Source organism: Hemitrygon akajei, chromosome 10, assembly GCF_048418815.1.
Source record: "Hemitrygon akajei chromosome 10, sHemAka1.3, whole genome shotgun sequence".
Classification (NCBI taxonomy): Eukaryota; Metazoa; Chordata; class Chondrichthyes; order Myliobatiformes; family Dasyatidae; genus Hemitrygon; species Hemitrygon akajei.
In genome coordinates, this window is record NC_133133.1 from 25951577 (window position 1) to 25968933 (window position 17357).

At 37.2% G+C, this 17357-nt stretch overlaps 1 protein-coding gene across 1 annotated transcript in view; it reads right to left on the reverse strand.

The window, feature by feature from the left end:
- Positions 1 to 17357, reverse strand: part of abcb7 (ATP-binding cassette, sub-family B (MDR/TAP), member 7) — a 70138-nt gene that overhangs the window by 29991 nt on the left and 22790 nt on the right. The window contains exons 4-5 of the mRNA XM_073057931.1: positions 9108 to 9240; positions 7433 to 7701 (exon numbers count right to left, since the gene is read on the reverse strand). Of these exons, the coding sequence (XP_072914032.1) occupies positions 7433 to 7701; positions 9108 to 9240 (402 nt within the window). The remainder of the gene's footprint in view (positions 1 to 7432; positions 7702 to 9107; positions 9241 to 17357) is intronic.

Sequence of the window (17357 nt, forward strand, 5' to 3'; positions counted from 1 at the left end):
TCCAAGATCTTTTCCAAGTTACTGGCTTCCAGGCTGGAGAAGGTATTACCCCAAATTATTTCGGAAGATCAAACCGGTTTTATTAAAAATCGCTATTCTTTTTTCAATGTTAGGAGATTACTGAATATTGTTTATACTCCTTCACATAGCACTTCAGAATGTGTTATTTCATTAGATGCGGAGAAAGCATTTGATAGAGTTGAATGGCCTTACTTATTTTATGTGCTGGAGAAGTTTAATTTTAGTCCGACCTTTATTTCTTGGATTAAACTGATTTATCAAACTCCAGTAGCCTCGGTGTTTACTAATAATCAAAGATCTCCCTTCTTTCGTTTATTTCGGGGCACTAGACAAGGCTGTCCTCTTAGCCCATTACTATTTAACATTGCTTTAGAACCTTTGGCAATTGCCATCAGAGAATCACAGGATATTTTGGGTATTAACCGTGGAACAGATATTCATAAGGTATCTTTGTACGCAGATGATTTATTATTATTCATTTCTAACCCTGAGAAATCTATTCCAGCAGTTCTATCATTGTTGGCTCAATTTAGTGAGTTTTCTGGGTATAAGTTAAATCTTAATAAGAGTGAATTGTTTCCTTTGAATAGACAGGTCCCAAGCTATGGTAATTTACCTTTTAAATTAGTTAATGACTCTTTTATTTACTTAGGGATTAAAATCACAAAAAACCATAAAGAATTATTTAGGTTTAATTTTCTACCCTTAATTGATCAGATTAAAGGCTTGTTTACTAAGTGGTCACCATTATCTTTATCTCTGATAGGTAGGATTAATGCTATTAAGATGGTTATTTTACCTAAGTTTTTATATATTTTTCAAGCGGTACCAATTTTTATTCCGAAATCCTTTTTTACTAATGTTGATTCAAAAATTTCCTCATATATATGGCAGAATAAAAATCCCAGGTTAGGTAAAACATACTTACAGAAGACAAAGAAGGAAGGTGGGTTGGCATTACCCAATTTCAGATTTTATTATTGGGCAGTTAATATTAGATATTTGTTATGTTGGTTGAAAGAATGGGATGGTCCTTTTGGCCCTCATTGGGTGAGTTTGGAAATTAAATCGGTACCAGGTTATGCTCTGGCTTCTATTTTAGGGACTTCTCTCCCTTTTGCTCTTTCTAAATTGCCGAAACGAATTGACAACCCGATAGTTAAATATACCTTACGTATATGGTTTCAATTTCGGAAATTTTTTGGGTTGACTCAATTCGTTTTAAATATTCCTATTGTATCTAATTGTTTTTTCCACCCTTCAATTATAGATCAAGCTTTTTTGGCTTGGAAAACTAAGATTTTTTGATTTATTTTCTGACAATTGTTTTATGTCTTTTGAGCAATTATCTAATAAATATAATTTGCCTAGATTTCATTTTTTTTTTTAGATACTTACAGGTTAGGCATTTTTTAAGTACGGTACTTCCTACGTTTCCAAATTTTGTGTCTTCAGATATTTTGGAGAGTTTGTTTGAATTAAACCCTTTTCAAAAAGGGCTTATATCAAAACTTTATAATATAATTATGAAGATACGTTCAGTGCCCCTTGATAAGACCAAAAAGGATTGGGAAAGAGAGCTCAATCTTATTATTCCTATTGAGAATTGGGATAGAATTCTTCAATTAGTTAATACATCATCTATATGTGCCAAACATTCATTAATACAATTTAAGGTTGTACATAGGATATGTATATGTCCAAGGATAAATTAGCTCATTTTTATTCTTATATAAACCCTATTTGTGACAGTTTTGATATTAGCCCTTTCTGAAAAGGATTCAGTTCAAACAAATTCTCCAAAATACCTAAAGACACAAAATTTGGAAAAGTAGGAAGTACAGTATTTAAGAAATTCCTAATCTGTAAATATCTAAAAAAAAATCTAGGCAAATTATATTTATTAGATAATTGCTCAAAAGACATAAAACAATTATCCAAAAATAAATCGGAAAATCGTAGTAATCCTTTAGTCTTCCAAGCTGAATAAGCTTGGTCTATAATAGAAGGATAAAAAAAGCAATTGGATACAATAGGGATATTTAAAACAAACTGAGTCAACCCAAAAAAATTCCGAAATTGAAACCATATACGTAAAGTATGTTTAACTATCGGGTTATCAATTCGTTTCGGCAATTTAGAAAGAGCAAAGGGAAGAGAAGTCCCTAAAATAGAACCCAATGCAAATCCTTGTACAATTTAATTTCCAGGTTCACCCAATGAGGGCTAAAAGAAAGATCCCAATCCTTTAACCAACAAATCAAATATCGGATATTAACTGCCCAATAATAAAATCTAAAATTAGGCAATGCCAATCCACCTTCCTTCCTTGCCTTCTGTAAATAAATTTTACCTAACCTAGGATTTTTATTCTGCCATATATATGAGGAAATTTTGAATCAACATTAGCAAAGAAAGATTTCAGAATAAAAATAGGTACCGCTTGAACTATATATAAAAACTTGGGTAAAATAACCATCTTAATAGCATTAATCCGACCTATCAGAGATAAAGATAGTGGTGACCACTTAGTAAACAAACATTTAATCTGATCGATTAAGGGTAAAAAATTAACCTTAAATAAGTCTTTATAGTTTTTTGTGATTTTAATCCCTAAATAAATAAGAGTCATTAACTAATTTAAAAGGTAAATTTCCATAAATTGGAACCTGTCTATTTAAAGGAAACAATTCACTCTTATTAAGATTTAATTTATACCCGGAAAAATCACTAAATTGAGCCAACAATGATAAAACTGCAGGAATAGATTTCTCAGGATCAGAAATAAATAATAATAAATCATCTGCATATAATGATAACTTATGTCTATCTGTCCCACGATTAATGCCAAAAATGTTCTGTGATTCTCTGATAGCAATTGCCAAGGGTTCTAAAGCAATATCAAATAATAATGGACTAAGAGGACAGCCTTGTCTAGTACCTCGAAATAAACGAAAAAAGGGAGATCTTTGATGGTTAGTAAGCACCGAGGCTACTGGAGTATGATATATCCGTTTAATCCAGGAAATGAATGTCGGACTAAAATTAAACTTCTCAAGCACATTAAATAAGTATGGCCATTCAACTCTATCAAATGCTTTCTCCGCATCTAATGAAATGACACATTCTGAAGTGCTATGTGAAGGAGTATAAACAATATTCAATAATCTAACATTGAAAAAAGAATAGCGATTTTTAATAAAACTGGTTTGATCTTCCAAAATAATTTGGGGTAATACCTTCTCCAGCCTGGATGCCAGTAACTTGGAAAAGATCTTGGAATCTACATTCAATAAAGATATTGGTCTATAGGATGCACAGTCAGTAGGGTCTTTATCTTTCTTCAATATTAAAGAAATGGAAGCTCTATAAAAAGACTGTGGCAAATTGCCCAATCTAATTGCTTCTTCAAAAACCCTGCATAACCAAAGAGAAAGAGTAGCGGAAAAACATTAAAAAAATTCTACTGTATACCCATCTGGACCTGGTGCTTTCCCAGAATTCATAGAGGAAATAACCCCTTTAATTTCTGCATCCGTAATAGGAGTTTCTAATATTGAAAGATCATCTGATGATAATTTTGGAAAATTCAATTTCCCAAGAAAATCACACATGGTATTACGATCATGAGGGAATTCGGAATGATACAGGGAGGTATAAAAATCTTGAAATGATTTATTTATCTCATCATGGTTAACTGTCAGATCCCCATTCTGCTGACGGATCTTAGTAATTTGACGTTTAACCAAAGCATTCTTCAATTGACTAGCTAACAGTTTACCCGACTTATCACTATGTATATAAAAATCAGATCTGGTTTTCATTAATTGATTTTCAATCGAAGATGTAAGTAATAAATTATGTTCCATTTGAAGTTCAACCCTTTGTTTGTAAAGCTCCTTACTAGGAGTAATCGAATATTTCTTGTCAATCTCTTTAATTTTATCAACCAACAAAAGAGTTTCCTTCTTGATGCGTTTTCTCAGGCCAACAGAGTAGGAGATAATCTGTCCACGTATATATGCTTTAAAAGTGTCCCAAAGTGTTCCACAAGAAATATCATCCGTGGAATTAGTTAAAAAGAAGAAATCGATCTGTTCCTTCATAAATTTAATAAAATCCGGATCTTGCAGTAAAGTAGAATCAAATCGCCATTGTCTAGCACTAGAAGCTGTATCCGTAAATTTAATAGAAAGTTTTAATGGAGCATGGTCAGAGATGGCTATAATATCATAATTACAACCAATTACCGATGGAATAAAACAAGAGTCAATAAAAAATAATCAATTCTCGAGTAGGAATGATAAACATGTGAGAAAAATGAAAACTCTTTGTCCTTAGAATGCCGAAATCTCCAAATATCAAAAATTCCATTATCAGTCAAAAAAGAGTTAATACAAGTGGCCGACTTATTAGGTAAAGTCTGAGTAGATATAGATTTGTCCATCAAAGGATTTAAACAACAATTAAAGTCACCACCCATTATTAACTTATATTCATTTAGATTAGGTAGAGAAGTAAATAAGGACTTTAAAAAATCGGGACAATCCACATTTGGAGCATAAACATTAACCATAGCAACCTTTTTGTTAAAAAGTAAGCCAGTAATTAACAAAAATCTACCATTCGGATCCGAAAAGATATCATGTTGGACAAATGCAATAGAGGAGTCAATAAAAATTGAAACTCCCTTAACTTTGGCATTCGAATTCGAATGATACTGTTGACAACTCCAAAACCTAAAAAAGCGATAACTGTCCTCTTTCCTCACATGAGTTTCTTGTGCAAAAATAATATGAGCATTAAGTCTTTGGAATACTTTGAAAATCTTTTTCCGTTTAATTGGATGGTTTAAGCCATTAGTATTCCAAGAGACAAAATTAATGGTCTGAGCCATAGTTCTGAAATCAACCCTTTGGTATATGAAGGGTTAACCAACTTATAAACTCATGCACCTGGAAGAGGAACAAAAATAAGGGGAGGACCCAGAAGTGACTACATCGCAGACATTTTTGTAGTTTAAAATCAGCCCAAATGAAAAAACTAAAAAAAACTGATAAAAGAAACATAAGATTTAGAAAAAGACCTCCCACCCCCCCACCCAAGAGGAAAAAACAAGACTATCCCAGCAAGGGATAGGCTGGGAAAAAGAAAAGATGAAACTAAATCTACCCCCATATCAGCAGAAGACAACTCCGTATATAAAGGATTAAAAAAAATCCACCCAAACGCTAAAGAAATAATAATCACTATACAAAACCAAACCACTTAATATAATTGGTAGTAAAAAAAAACAAAAAGAGTATAATCACTAGTAACTTATAAATCGGGTTAAAACACAAACAAACTAAAAAAATTTAAACTATGATAAGAGATGCATTATAGGAAGAAGACGAGAGAAAATAAAATGGCGAAATAAAAAAAAGCCAAAAATATTTTAAATAAACCGCCATCTTAGTAAAAAAAAAAATTCTCCTTCGAAGGATTAATAATAATGACCAAAGATAAAGTACAGTGGTTGAAGTAAGTAAAATAAAAAGATTAGCATGTCAAGAAAAAAAAACTTTAACTAGAGTATAAAATATAGAGAAAACCTACACCAATAGCCAGAAACAAAATCTGGTTTTGGAAATAAAAACCATCTTGCACGATCAAAATCACTCATTTATTTGGAATGAGTGTCCGTAGCAGTAGGGAAGTTCTCATCCAGAAAGCTTCTCGCATCAGATGTAGAAAGGAAAACTCGTCTTGGTGCATTCGGAGGCGATATTCTGAACTTGGCTGGGTATAAGAGCGCAGGTTTTAGATTTTTCTCATAACATTCAGACATCAGAGGTTTAAAAAGAAACCTTGCCTTCATTACTTCTGGACTAAAGTCTTCTACTAAACGAAAATTGTGATCTTGAAATTTGACTATCCCTACACACCGAGCCACACAAATAAGTTGCTCTTTAACATGCAAATAGTGAAATCGGACAATTACAACCGGTGGTTTAGCTGAAGCACTTGATGATCGACGCATAATTCTGTGAGCACGATCGAGTAACGGAGGACTGTCTGGGAATACAGAAGGGAACGCATCCTTTAAAAGTTGAGCAAAATACTTCGAGGGGTCCCCTTGTTCAATACCTTCCGGGAGACCAAGTATGTGTAGGTTCTGTCTTCTGGACCGATTCTCAAAGTCGACATTCTTGGCTTTAAGTGTTTCCACCTGTTTAATCGTTGAAAGTAAGTTCTGCTCCAATTTTTCAATTATCAAATCTCGCTTCCGAGCGTCTTCTTGCAGAGTTGCGATTAGAACTTGCTGCTGGTTAACTACTGAATCCGTCTTATCCATATAATCTTGTAAAGCCTTTATATCTTGTTTAAAAATTTGTCGTTGTTCTTCAAATTTTTGATTTAAAACCTCCAATAACATTTCATAAGTCAATTCAGTGCCCTTAGGATCAGTTGTCTTTTTCTTCCCGTTACCGTTAAAATCCTTCCCGTGTTCTCGCCCTTTAGATCTAAGAGCCATTTCTGTATTCCTTTCTTCAAAAATTCACAATAAACTCTTAAAGATAAGTCCAAAAAAGTAACAAGAATCTTTTGGTGTAGGTAAAAATTAGTTAAATAAGGGTGATCATAGGTTAAAAAAAGTAAAGGCTATGGAGCGAATCTGAAACAGTGCTCACTCCATAAGCGTCTTCTGCTGACTCTCGAGAAGTCAATGTTCATGCCATCAGGTTGGAGGCTACCCAGCCGGTATATAAGGTGTTGTTCCTCCAACCTGAGTGTGGCTTCATTTTGACAGAAGAGGAGGCCATGGATAGACATATCAGAATGGGAATGGGACGTGGAATTAAAATGTGTGGCCACTGGGAGATCCTGCTTTCTCTGGCGGACTGAGCGTAGGTGTTCAGCGAAACGGTCTCCCAGTCTGCGTCGGGTCTCACCAATATATAAAAGGCCACACCGGGAGCACTGGACACAGTATACCACACCAGCCGACTCACAGGTGAAGTGTCGCCTCACCTGGAAGGACTGTCTGGGGCCTGAATGGTGGTGAGGGAGGAAGTGTAAGGGCAGGTGTAGTACTTGGTCCGTTTACAAGGATAAGTGCCAGGAGGGAGATCAGTGGGAAGGGATGGGGGGGACGAGTGGACTCCCTAACGTTTTATACAATTTCAACATAACATCCCAACTCCTGTACTCAATAAAATGATTTATGAAGGCTAATGTGCCAAAAAAAACTCCCGTTACAATCCAGTCTACCTGTGATGCCTCTTTCAATGAATTATGGATTTCTATTCCCAGATCCCTTTGCTCTACTGCATTCATCAGTGCTCTACTGCTCACGGTGTAAGACCTACCCTTGTTGGCATTTTCAGCAAAGTACCGAAAAGCAGTTTTAAACAAACACATTACTTACCAAAATGCTGCTAACAAGCAGTACTTCAAATGTAGTGGGACCGAGGTTAAACACTAAGGCACTGAGCACAAAACTGATTCCTCTTGTTCCTCTGTCTATGGCTTTTGAGAGTGCACCTGTCTGTCTGCTGAGGTGAAAGCCCAAATCTAAGTTGTGCAGGTGGAGGAAAACATTTTTAGCTATTCGCCTGATGGAACTTTGAGCTACTTTGCCAAAGACAGCATTCCTCAACTCATTGAAGGCAGCTCCACAAACCCTGGAAACACCATCTGCAAAGGAATTCAGAAGATTCAAATTGCATTTTATTTTAAACATTTAAGTCAGCAATTCAAAGTTGCTTCAAGTCTAAAATTACAAAATTTCAAAAGTAAACACAAAATTAATATATTAAATAGATCGATCATGATCTGTCCGTTATGTTTAGGGCAGAGATGGGCAGCCATCTGTCTGTTTTTGGCCATCTCCTCTATAGTGCCCCAGGTGTGGTTCAGGGTCCTCATTTTGCAAATAAATCTATAGTATACCAAAATTGCATTTCTTATTTGAACAAAAATACAATTTAACTAGCTCAGCAAATTCTATGCCTGATGCACGAAATAATTCCAAACATCTTCAGTCTGAGTATATTGATCTCAGCTGGGCTGTGACAAGCCGATAACAGCTGCAGCATTGCAGGCTTTGGAAGAGAGATGCAAAATATTGAAAAAAGGACCTCTGAAATAATCACTTTCTGGCAAGCCCAGCACGAAGTGCATGTGAATATGTTTTTTTGAGGACAGGATATAACTCAGCTTGGATCCATCCAATTATTGGCAAAACTTACTCCTTCTCAGCACGGAAACTCGCTTGAAAAATGACAATTTATCCAATGTAATGGACAGCAGCTGATATCTGAGTAACTGAATCTCAGCAAAAAATTGTGAGTCTCAAAGGAGGGAGAGACAATTAAAAAATCAATGAGTGAGTAACAAACACAGTGTCCATTCAAAACAAAGAATGGCAATTGGCACAAGATATTTGATCAATGTTCTTGCAGACTCCATATGACGATTCCAGCATTACAAACTGAAATCTTTCTGGGGAATTTATGCCAATTATTGGCAAGCTGTTTCAATAATATAATGGATCTATGCAATGCTATTTCCTCATGCTGATTCCTTTATGTTTATTCCAGTTGTCCACATTGCTACCTGGTTTTGAATCCATTCCCTGAAACATTTATTGACATGAAGGAGAGCTTGGCAATAAAGAAAAAGCAGAGATATGCCACTAACTGGGTAGCTCACCAAACATCCATCAAGGTAAAATAAACCCAATGGTTTCATGATACCATCTACCACAATGTCCATGGATCATGACATGGTGGACTGGGGATTTAACCTAATCAATTTGCGTGCATTTGCCCAGTGAGCGCATATATGATGCTTCAATTTTTTTTTCAGATAGTTATTTACCACATGCATGTCTTATTTATTTCCAACTGAAACATTTACATGACTCACTTTGATACAATGATACATACTCTCAAAAAAAATCACTTCAGTAACAGCCTCCAATTATATAACACATTTATGCAACATGAAGATAAATCCCTGCAATTCTAACCATCAGAATTATTTAGTAGTAGCTGCAAGTCAGTCAACATCTGTCAAGCAAATTAAAATATTTTACTTACAGCCAATAAGAACAGTCGTTGCCATGGTGATGACTGTATTGGTTGCATCATTGAGGTTCAAAACACTACCTGACATTTGGTTGAGTTCATCTACTGCATATTTAAACATGAAAGGAACCATTACATTTGTGAGCTGCAAAGACACAAGAACAAAACAGTACAAAAGGTTGAACATTATACAGAGTGAGTTATATGACTGATTTACAATTTCCTGAAGAAAGGTCCTAGAGGCAATTTGAAATGTCAAGTCTTTGCTACTGTAAAAAGTTGGCAGTAAAGATTTAATTGACTACAACAGCTAATAGCTGGCAGCTGATGCTCATATTATTATTGCTTCATTGTATTTACATGTCTGCTTTTAACAACAATACTACTTGCTTTACACTTATGACTGAGACTCTGAGGCTAAGCAATGCTCCAATGCCATATTTTAAGCTTGCTGATGACACCACCGTCGTAATAAATCAGCACACAGGTAGGAAATTGAAAATCTGGCTCTTACTCAATGTTAGCAAGACCACAGGGCTGATTATTGACTTCATGTGTCCATAAGCCAGTCCTCATCGGAGGATCAGAGGTGGAGTTGGTCAACAACTTTAAATTCCTCAGAGCTACAATTTCAGAGGACCTGTCCTGGGCCCAGCACCTAAGTGCAATTATGACAAAAGTATGACAGTGCCTCTACTTCTTGAGGTGTTTGTGAAGATTCAGTATGACATCTAAAACTTTGACAAACTCCAGTAATATACATAATTAGGAGTCTGACTGGCTGCATCATAGCCTGGTATGGAAACATCAAGCCCTTGAATGAAAAATCCTACAAAAATTATGGCTCAGTCCATCACGGGTAAAGCCCTCCACATGACTGAGCATATCTACATGGAGTATTGTTGCAGGAAAGCAGCAACCATCATCAGCTGCCCCCACCACCCAGGTCATGCTCTCTTCTCACTGATGCCACCGGATAGAAGATAGAGGAGCCTCAGGACTCAGACCACTATCCCTCGACCATCAGGCTACTTAAACCAAAGGCGGGGATAACTCCACTCAACTTCACTTGCCCCGTCACTGAAATGTTCCACAATCTGTTTCACTTTCAAGGACTCTTCATTCCAAGCTCTCAATATTTGTTGTTTATTTATTATTATTATTTCTTCTTTATTTTTGTCTTTGCACAGTTTCTTGAATTTTGCACCCTGTTGACGTGGTCTTTTATTGATTCTATTATGGTTATTGGATTTACTGAGTATGTCTGCAAGAAAATTAATCTCAGGGTTGTACATGGTGGTATATATGTACTTTGATAATAAATTTACTTTGAAATTTTGAACTTTGGGCAGCAGTTTGATTAATGTGTAAAGAACTCTGCTAAATCATCCCATTTTAAGAAAACAATAATCGATAAAAACAACAAATAGATTCTTATTATTTAAATATCAAGATATCTAACATCAGATCAAATCACTGTTACAACTTAAAATTTTGTCATCAACCAGACTACACAATATTCACAATAATCACTTTCATGCTTAAACATAAAACATTTATTTTATGTGTTGCCTCTTTATTGTATTTGTTCTACTGTTCATAGATCAAGAGGTGTAGAGGAAACAGATCAAATATTCACCCGTACCTCTACCGGTGACCACAAACATGTATGTCAGGTTGATGACAAAATTTTAAGTTGCAGAGTGATTTGATTACAGGAAAATGTAAGAGATTGGTATTCCTAAAATATGAAGTAGTAATTTTCAGAAGAAAATGTGGAGGTCTTTGCAATAGTTGAATTGGTAAGCTAATGATGTTACTTAAAAGCAATGCCTGCTGTGTGGCAACGTATCTGGTGGCAATCAGGATTTCTTCACTTTCACTTAATCCCCTTTAGTTTACCCACAGATTTATCCCCCAGGAATCAAACAATAGCAAAAATGTGCTATTTATGTTGTATTTTTGTGATCTTACACAAATGTTAGATGGATAAGGAAAGACAAAGAGAAGGCTTGAGGGATGAAGTGGCATAGACATACTGGGTTGTATAATCTGTTTTTGTGAATAAAGAAACGTTCAAGCAAGGATCAGCTGAAACAAAGTCAACAATGGAAACACATCTTTGCCAAACACCCTGCAATGTTGGATGTTTCTTCCATTCACCCTAGGTGATTGTAGAGACAGCATTTTGAGAAACTATAACTATCCTAATTTTCCTAGCAATCTAAAATTTTTGCGGAGCAGCATTCATCGTCTTTTACTAAAGACCGTAATTCCAAATAACACCATGCTCAAAGACCACTTCCAAAACTGTTCGAAATATTTTAATATGAAGTACATGGGCTTCTACCACAATTTCAAGTGTGAATTTTGCAAAATTTAAAATTTGCTAAGTAACTGAATAGGTAACATTAATAAGTGGAAAAACTAATGAGCAACACACAAAATGCTAGAGGAACTCAGCAGGTCAGGCAGCATCTATGGAGGGGAATAAACAGTCAACATTTCAAGCAGAGACACTTCATTAGAATTGGAAAGGAAGGAAAAAGAAGCCAGAATAAGACAGTGAGTGATGGGAAGTACAAGCTGGTAGGTGATAGATGAAAGCAGGTGAGGGGAAAGATGGGTGGTGGGGCAGAGGAGTGAAGTAAGAAGTTGGGAGTGGATAGGTGGAAGAGGCAAAGGACTGAAGAAATCTGATATGAAATAATAGTTAACCATTCAAGAAAGTGAAGGAGGAGGGGCACCAAATGGAGATGATGAGCAAACGAGAAGGGTGAAAGGGGAATCAAAATGGGGAATTGAAAGAGAGGGGGCAGAGATAAATTTCCAAAAGTCTCAGACGTCATGCCATTATGTTGGAGGCTAACCACACAGAATATGAGCGGTTGATCCTCCAACCAGAGTGTGGCCTCATCATGGCAGTAGAAGAGGCCGTGAACAGACATGTTGGAATGGGGATGGGAAGTTGAATTGAAAAGGGTGGCTACTAGGAAAAGGTGCCTTTTCTGGCAGACAGAGCAAATTTGCTCAACAAGGTGATCACCAATCTACAGTACTTTGGGTGTCACCTGATGCAAAGGAGGCCACACCAGGAGTGCCGGATACATTTGACAACCCTTCATCTGGAAGGACTACTTGGGGCCTTAAAGGAGGTGGTGTATGGACAGGTGTAGTATTTATCCCGCTTGCAAGGATAAGTGCCAGAAGAGAGATCAGTGAGGAGGGATGAGCAGACAAGAGGGTCAAATAGCGAATGGAGTGGAGTAGGAAAGACCTGCTTAGTGGTAGGATCCCGCTGTACATGCTGAAAGTGATGGAGAATGACGTGCTGGGTATGGAGACTCATGGAGTGGTAAGTGAAGACAAGGGGAACCCCATCCCTGTTATGGTGGGGTGACGGCAAATGTGTGAGAAATAGAGATGTGGATGAGGGCAGCATCTAATATTTATAATAAACTAATATTTATAATTAAATTTTATAATTTAAAAAGAAACTGATATTTATAAGTAAAGGACTACTTCTTTCACTTGGTCAGTCACAGGATTAAGATTGACACCATTCTAGCTATGTGGGTACTGAAGTGATTAATGAGACCAATGTGGGAACTGAAGATTCTTCCAGACAAGACAGGCCCTGGCTAACAGTTTGTGAAGTAGTGCTCTCCTTCCTCCACTTATGCAGGGCTTCTCTGGATCCCATAACTATACCAAATACTCCTCCTCCACTTATAATGATCATGAACCAAAGATGCCTAGAAATCATGAGGACACTGCATTTCTTCACATGCTTTGACTTCGATCAGCTGCTTGAATCTTTTCCTCCAAACATGCTGGTAATTTCTTCAGCAGTTCTCTTGTTCAATTGGTAAATAAAGTTTTCGGCAGCACTGCCTCAAACTAGTGGACTTGCAATAAGAGGAAGTGGCAGTAAACTGATGTTTGGTTAACATCCAGAATGAGTTGAGTGGAAGGGGCAGCTGAGAGAACACATACTATACCAGTCTTAATTGAGGGGTCAGCAGTGGAGAGAGCGAACAGCTTCAAGTTTCTGGGCATCAGCATCTCAGAGGATCTATGCTGAGCCCATCATATTGATGCAAGCATGAAGAAGGCATGCCAGTGGCTATACTTCATTAGGAGTTTGAGGAGATCTGGTACATACCCAAAGACTCCAGCAAATTTATCCAGATGTATTGTGGAAAGCATCCCGACTGGTTACATCACCGCCTGTTATGGAGGCTCCAATGCACAGGAGGGTTGTAAACAGCCAGCTCCATCATGGGCACAAATCACCCCACCAAAGGACATCTTCAAAAGGCATTGCCTCAAGAAGGTGGCATCCATCCTTAAGAATCCTCACCATTCGGGACATGCCCTCTTCTCATTACTACCATCAAAGGAAGTATGGGAGCTTAAAGATGCACACTCAACGTTTTAGGAACAGTTTGTTTGCCTCTGCCTGTTTTCTGAATACTCCGTAAACCTATGAATATTACCTCTATTCCACTTTTGCACATTTATTTTCATTTTTATTATAACCTATAGCAATTTTTCTTTTATGTTTTGCTACCAAAACAAATTTCACGATACGCGAGTGATAGTAAACCTCATTCTGATTGTAATGAATTCCCAACAGCAAGCTTAAGTGGCAAAAAAAATAAGGACAATAAATCTTTAAAAGTATGAGAGATAATAGTTGGATATTTAATTGGATTATTTGATCCAATGATGTAGTGCAATATCGTGGTTAATTACTGAAGAGTTAAATGAAAATGCAAAATATGTACTTTAAAAAAATTTATACCAGAGGGAGAAATACTGTTGAAACAGATGAGGAAAATTATGTTGCATGGTGAAGCCATGAAATATGGTCTTATGAAAAGTCTGAGTCACATTGGAGCAAAATTAGGTCATTTGACCTATTGAGCCTATTCTGCCATTTGATCAAGACTGATTCATTTCTCTCTCAACCCCATTCTCCCACCTTCTCCCCGTAAACATTCACACCCTAACTTATCAAGAATCTTTCAACCTCTGCCTTAACAGATGGACATACTTTATTGATCCCGAGGGGAAACTGGGTTTCGTTACAGCTGCACCAACCAAGAATAGTGAAGAAATATAGCAATATAAAACCATAAATAATTAAATAATAACAAGTTAATCATGCCAAGTGGAACTAAGTCCAGGACCAGCCTATTGGCTCAGGGTGTCTGACACTCCAAGGGAGGAGTTGTAAAGTTTGATGGCCACAGGTAGGAATGACTTCCTATGACGCTCAGTGTTACATCTCAGTGACCTGGCCTCACCACCCTATGGTTAAAGAAATTCCTCCTCATCTCCATTCTAAATGGACATACCTCAATTCTGAGCTTGTGCCCTCTGGCTCTAGACTCCCCCCACTATAGGAAACATCCACTCTGTCTGGACCTTTCAACATTTGATAGTTTTAAATGAAATCCACCCCCCCACCCCCATTCTTCCAAATTCCAGCAAGTACAGGTCCAAGACCATTAAACGCTCATCATATGATAAGCCTTTCAATTGCGGAATTAGTTTCGTGAACCTCCTTTGAACTCTCTCCAATGTCAGCATGTCCTTTCTTAAATAAGGGGATCAAAACAACTCATTAACATACCATTGAAACAGATGAGGAAAATTATATTGCATGGTGAAACCATGATAAACTTTAAGTAGAATGCAGTTGTGCTTTTTTAAACATAGATTTGATGTTAAATAAGTCAGCATAACAAAATTAAGCTTCAAAAACTACACATTATCTTAAGTTAGCACTTAAAATATGAAAATCACTGCAGAACTTATAATCAACACAAAAAACACGTCATACAGAAAATGCCACACTGCAATGAATAATGAGATTTACCCTACTATGAAAGAAGACCAAGCTGCTTAGTGACTTTGCAGTCACACGGATATTACTTAAATGAAGTTCTCAAGTGAATAAAGCCAGGATTTCCAGGACACAGGATACAGTTAATATCATTATTACAGCTGATAACACTAAATACTAACATGATTTTGGGGCAGAAAAGGGGGTCTTCAGCAAGAAAGGCATGTTTTACCATGAAACAAAGATTTCAGCAGTTACTGCAGACACTGCAAGCTTAGATTGCCATTTAATTTCAACAAGACCATCTTGGTAGATGTATTAAACTACCATCTTCCAATTATAAGTAAAAACTTACAAATTTGATGATGAATACAAAACCAGTGCCTGATTTATCTTATACAGATAAGATTAATAAAATGCTTTTGGTTCTGCTTTCCTTTCACCCATTCCACAACCTTGCATCGATACTTGATGAGGGGAGGAGGGGGTGAAAGTAGATGGGTAACTTGAATTGAAAGCTATTAAGTGCAATCACACTATTTTTATTTATTCATTGAGATACAGCACCCAATAGACCCTTTGAGCCATGCTGCCCAACAATTCCCCAATTTAATCCTAGTCTAATCACAGGACAATTTATAATGACCAATTAACCTACCAATCGATAGGTCTTTGAACTGTGGCAGGAAACCAGAGAACCTGGAGGAAACACACGTGGTCACGGGGAGAACGCAAACACTCCATACATGCAGTAGTGGGAATTGAACCCGATCGCCTGTACTGTAGAGTTGTGCTAAGCACTATGTTACTGTGCCAAGGAGAGGATAGAAAACAAATATCCATGCAAACATCAACCTATTCAGACACTATAGAATGAGGTTAATATTTAAGAAACAGAAATCGAAAACACTGGAGACACTCAGTAGGCCAAGCAGTATCAACAAAGAAAGCAGAGCAACACACACAAAATGCTGGAGGAACTCAGGAGGCCCGGCAGCATCTATAGAAAAGAGTAAAGTCGATGTTTCAGGCTGAGACCCTTCATCAGGACTAGAGAAAAGAGAAGATGAGGAGTTAGAATTAGAAGATGGGGGGGAGGGAGGGAGAAACACAAGGTGATTGGTGAAACTAGGAGGATGGGGAGGGGTGAAGTAAAGAACTGGGAAGTTCATTGGTGAAAGATGTACAGGGCTAGAGAAGGGGGAATCTGATGCTGCCTGATCTGAGTTCCTCCAGCATTTTGCGTGTGTGTTGCTGTTAGATACAATGATTACAACTCCTGAAGTTTTAAGATAGCTATGGCTAAGTATGAACTCTTAGACAGACTTTTTTTATTTGTGAGTGAGTATTAAACTGGAACGGGGCAAATTACAAGAGTTTTAGGCAAAAATAAGAGTTAATTGGGAAAAGCTGTTTTTGGGCAAGTCCACACCCGACACGTGGAGGGTGCTTAAAGAACAACTGCATAGAGTACAGGCATGTTTGAGTGAAAAGGACAAGAATGGCAAGGTAAAGAAAGTCTGACTGTCAGGAGGGGTAGGAAATTTAGTCAAGGGGTAAAAAAGAAAAATATAAGTAAGCTTGGGAGACTTGAATTAAACAGAGCCCTTGAAGATTGTAAGGCAACGAGAAGCGTGTGGGGAGCCAGGAGAGTCCATGAAAAGTCCTTGGCAAGTATGATTAAAGAGAATCACAAGGCATTCTATACATACATAAAGAGCAGGAAGATAACCAGACAGCAGGTAGGATCACTCAAGGATAAAAGGGGGAACGTGTGCTTGGAGGTGGAGTACGTGGCTGAAGTCTTGTGTGAGTTCTTTGCATCAGTGTTTATCAAGAAGGACATGGAGAACAGGAAGATCAATGTGTGGCATGCTAATTTGCTAGGGCATTTCCAGTTAAAGAAGGTAGTGTTCAGTCTGTAAAAGAACATTAAGGTGAATAAATCCCCAGGGCATGATGGGATGTACCACAGGCTATTGCAAGAGATGAGATTCCTGGGGCCTTGACCAATATCATCATGTCCTCTCTAGCCATATGTGAGGTCCTCTTGTTTTGGCGAGTAGCTAATGTTGTTCCACTACTCAAGAAGGAAAATAGGGATGATGCTGGCAACTATAGATTGATGAGTCTCATTTTTCAGTGAATGGGGAAGATCCTGGGAAGGATTCTTAGTAGTAGGATTTAAGACCATTTAATTAGGGACAGTCAGTACAGCTTTGTGCGGGTTGTCTGACTAACTTGAGTTATTCAAGGTGGCAATGAAGGTGACTGATGAAGGAGAGCTCTGAATGATGTATACAAGGATTTTAGCAATGCATTTGATAAGGTTCCTTATGGGAGGTTCATCCATAAGATTAAGATGTATAGGATCCATGGTGAATTGATCATTTGGACTCAGAATTGGC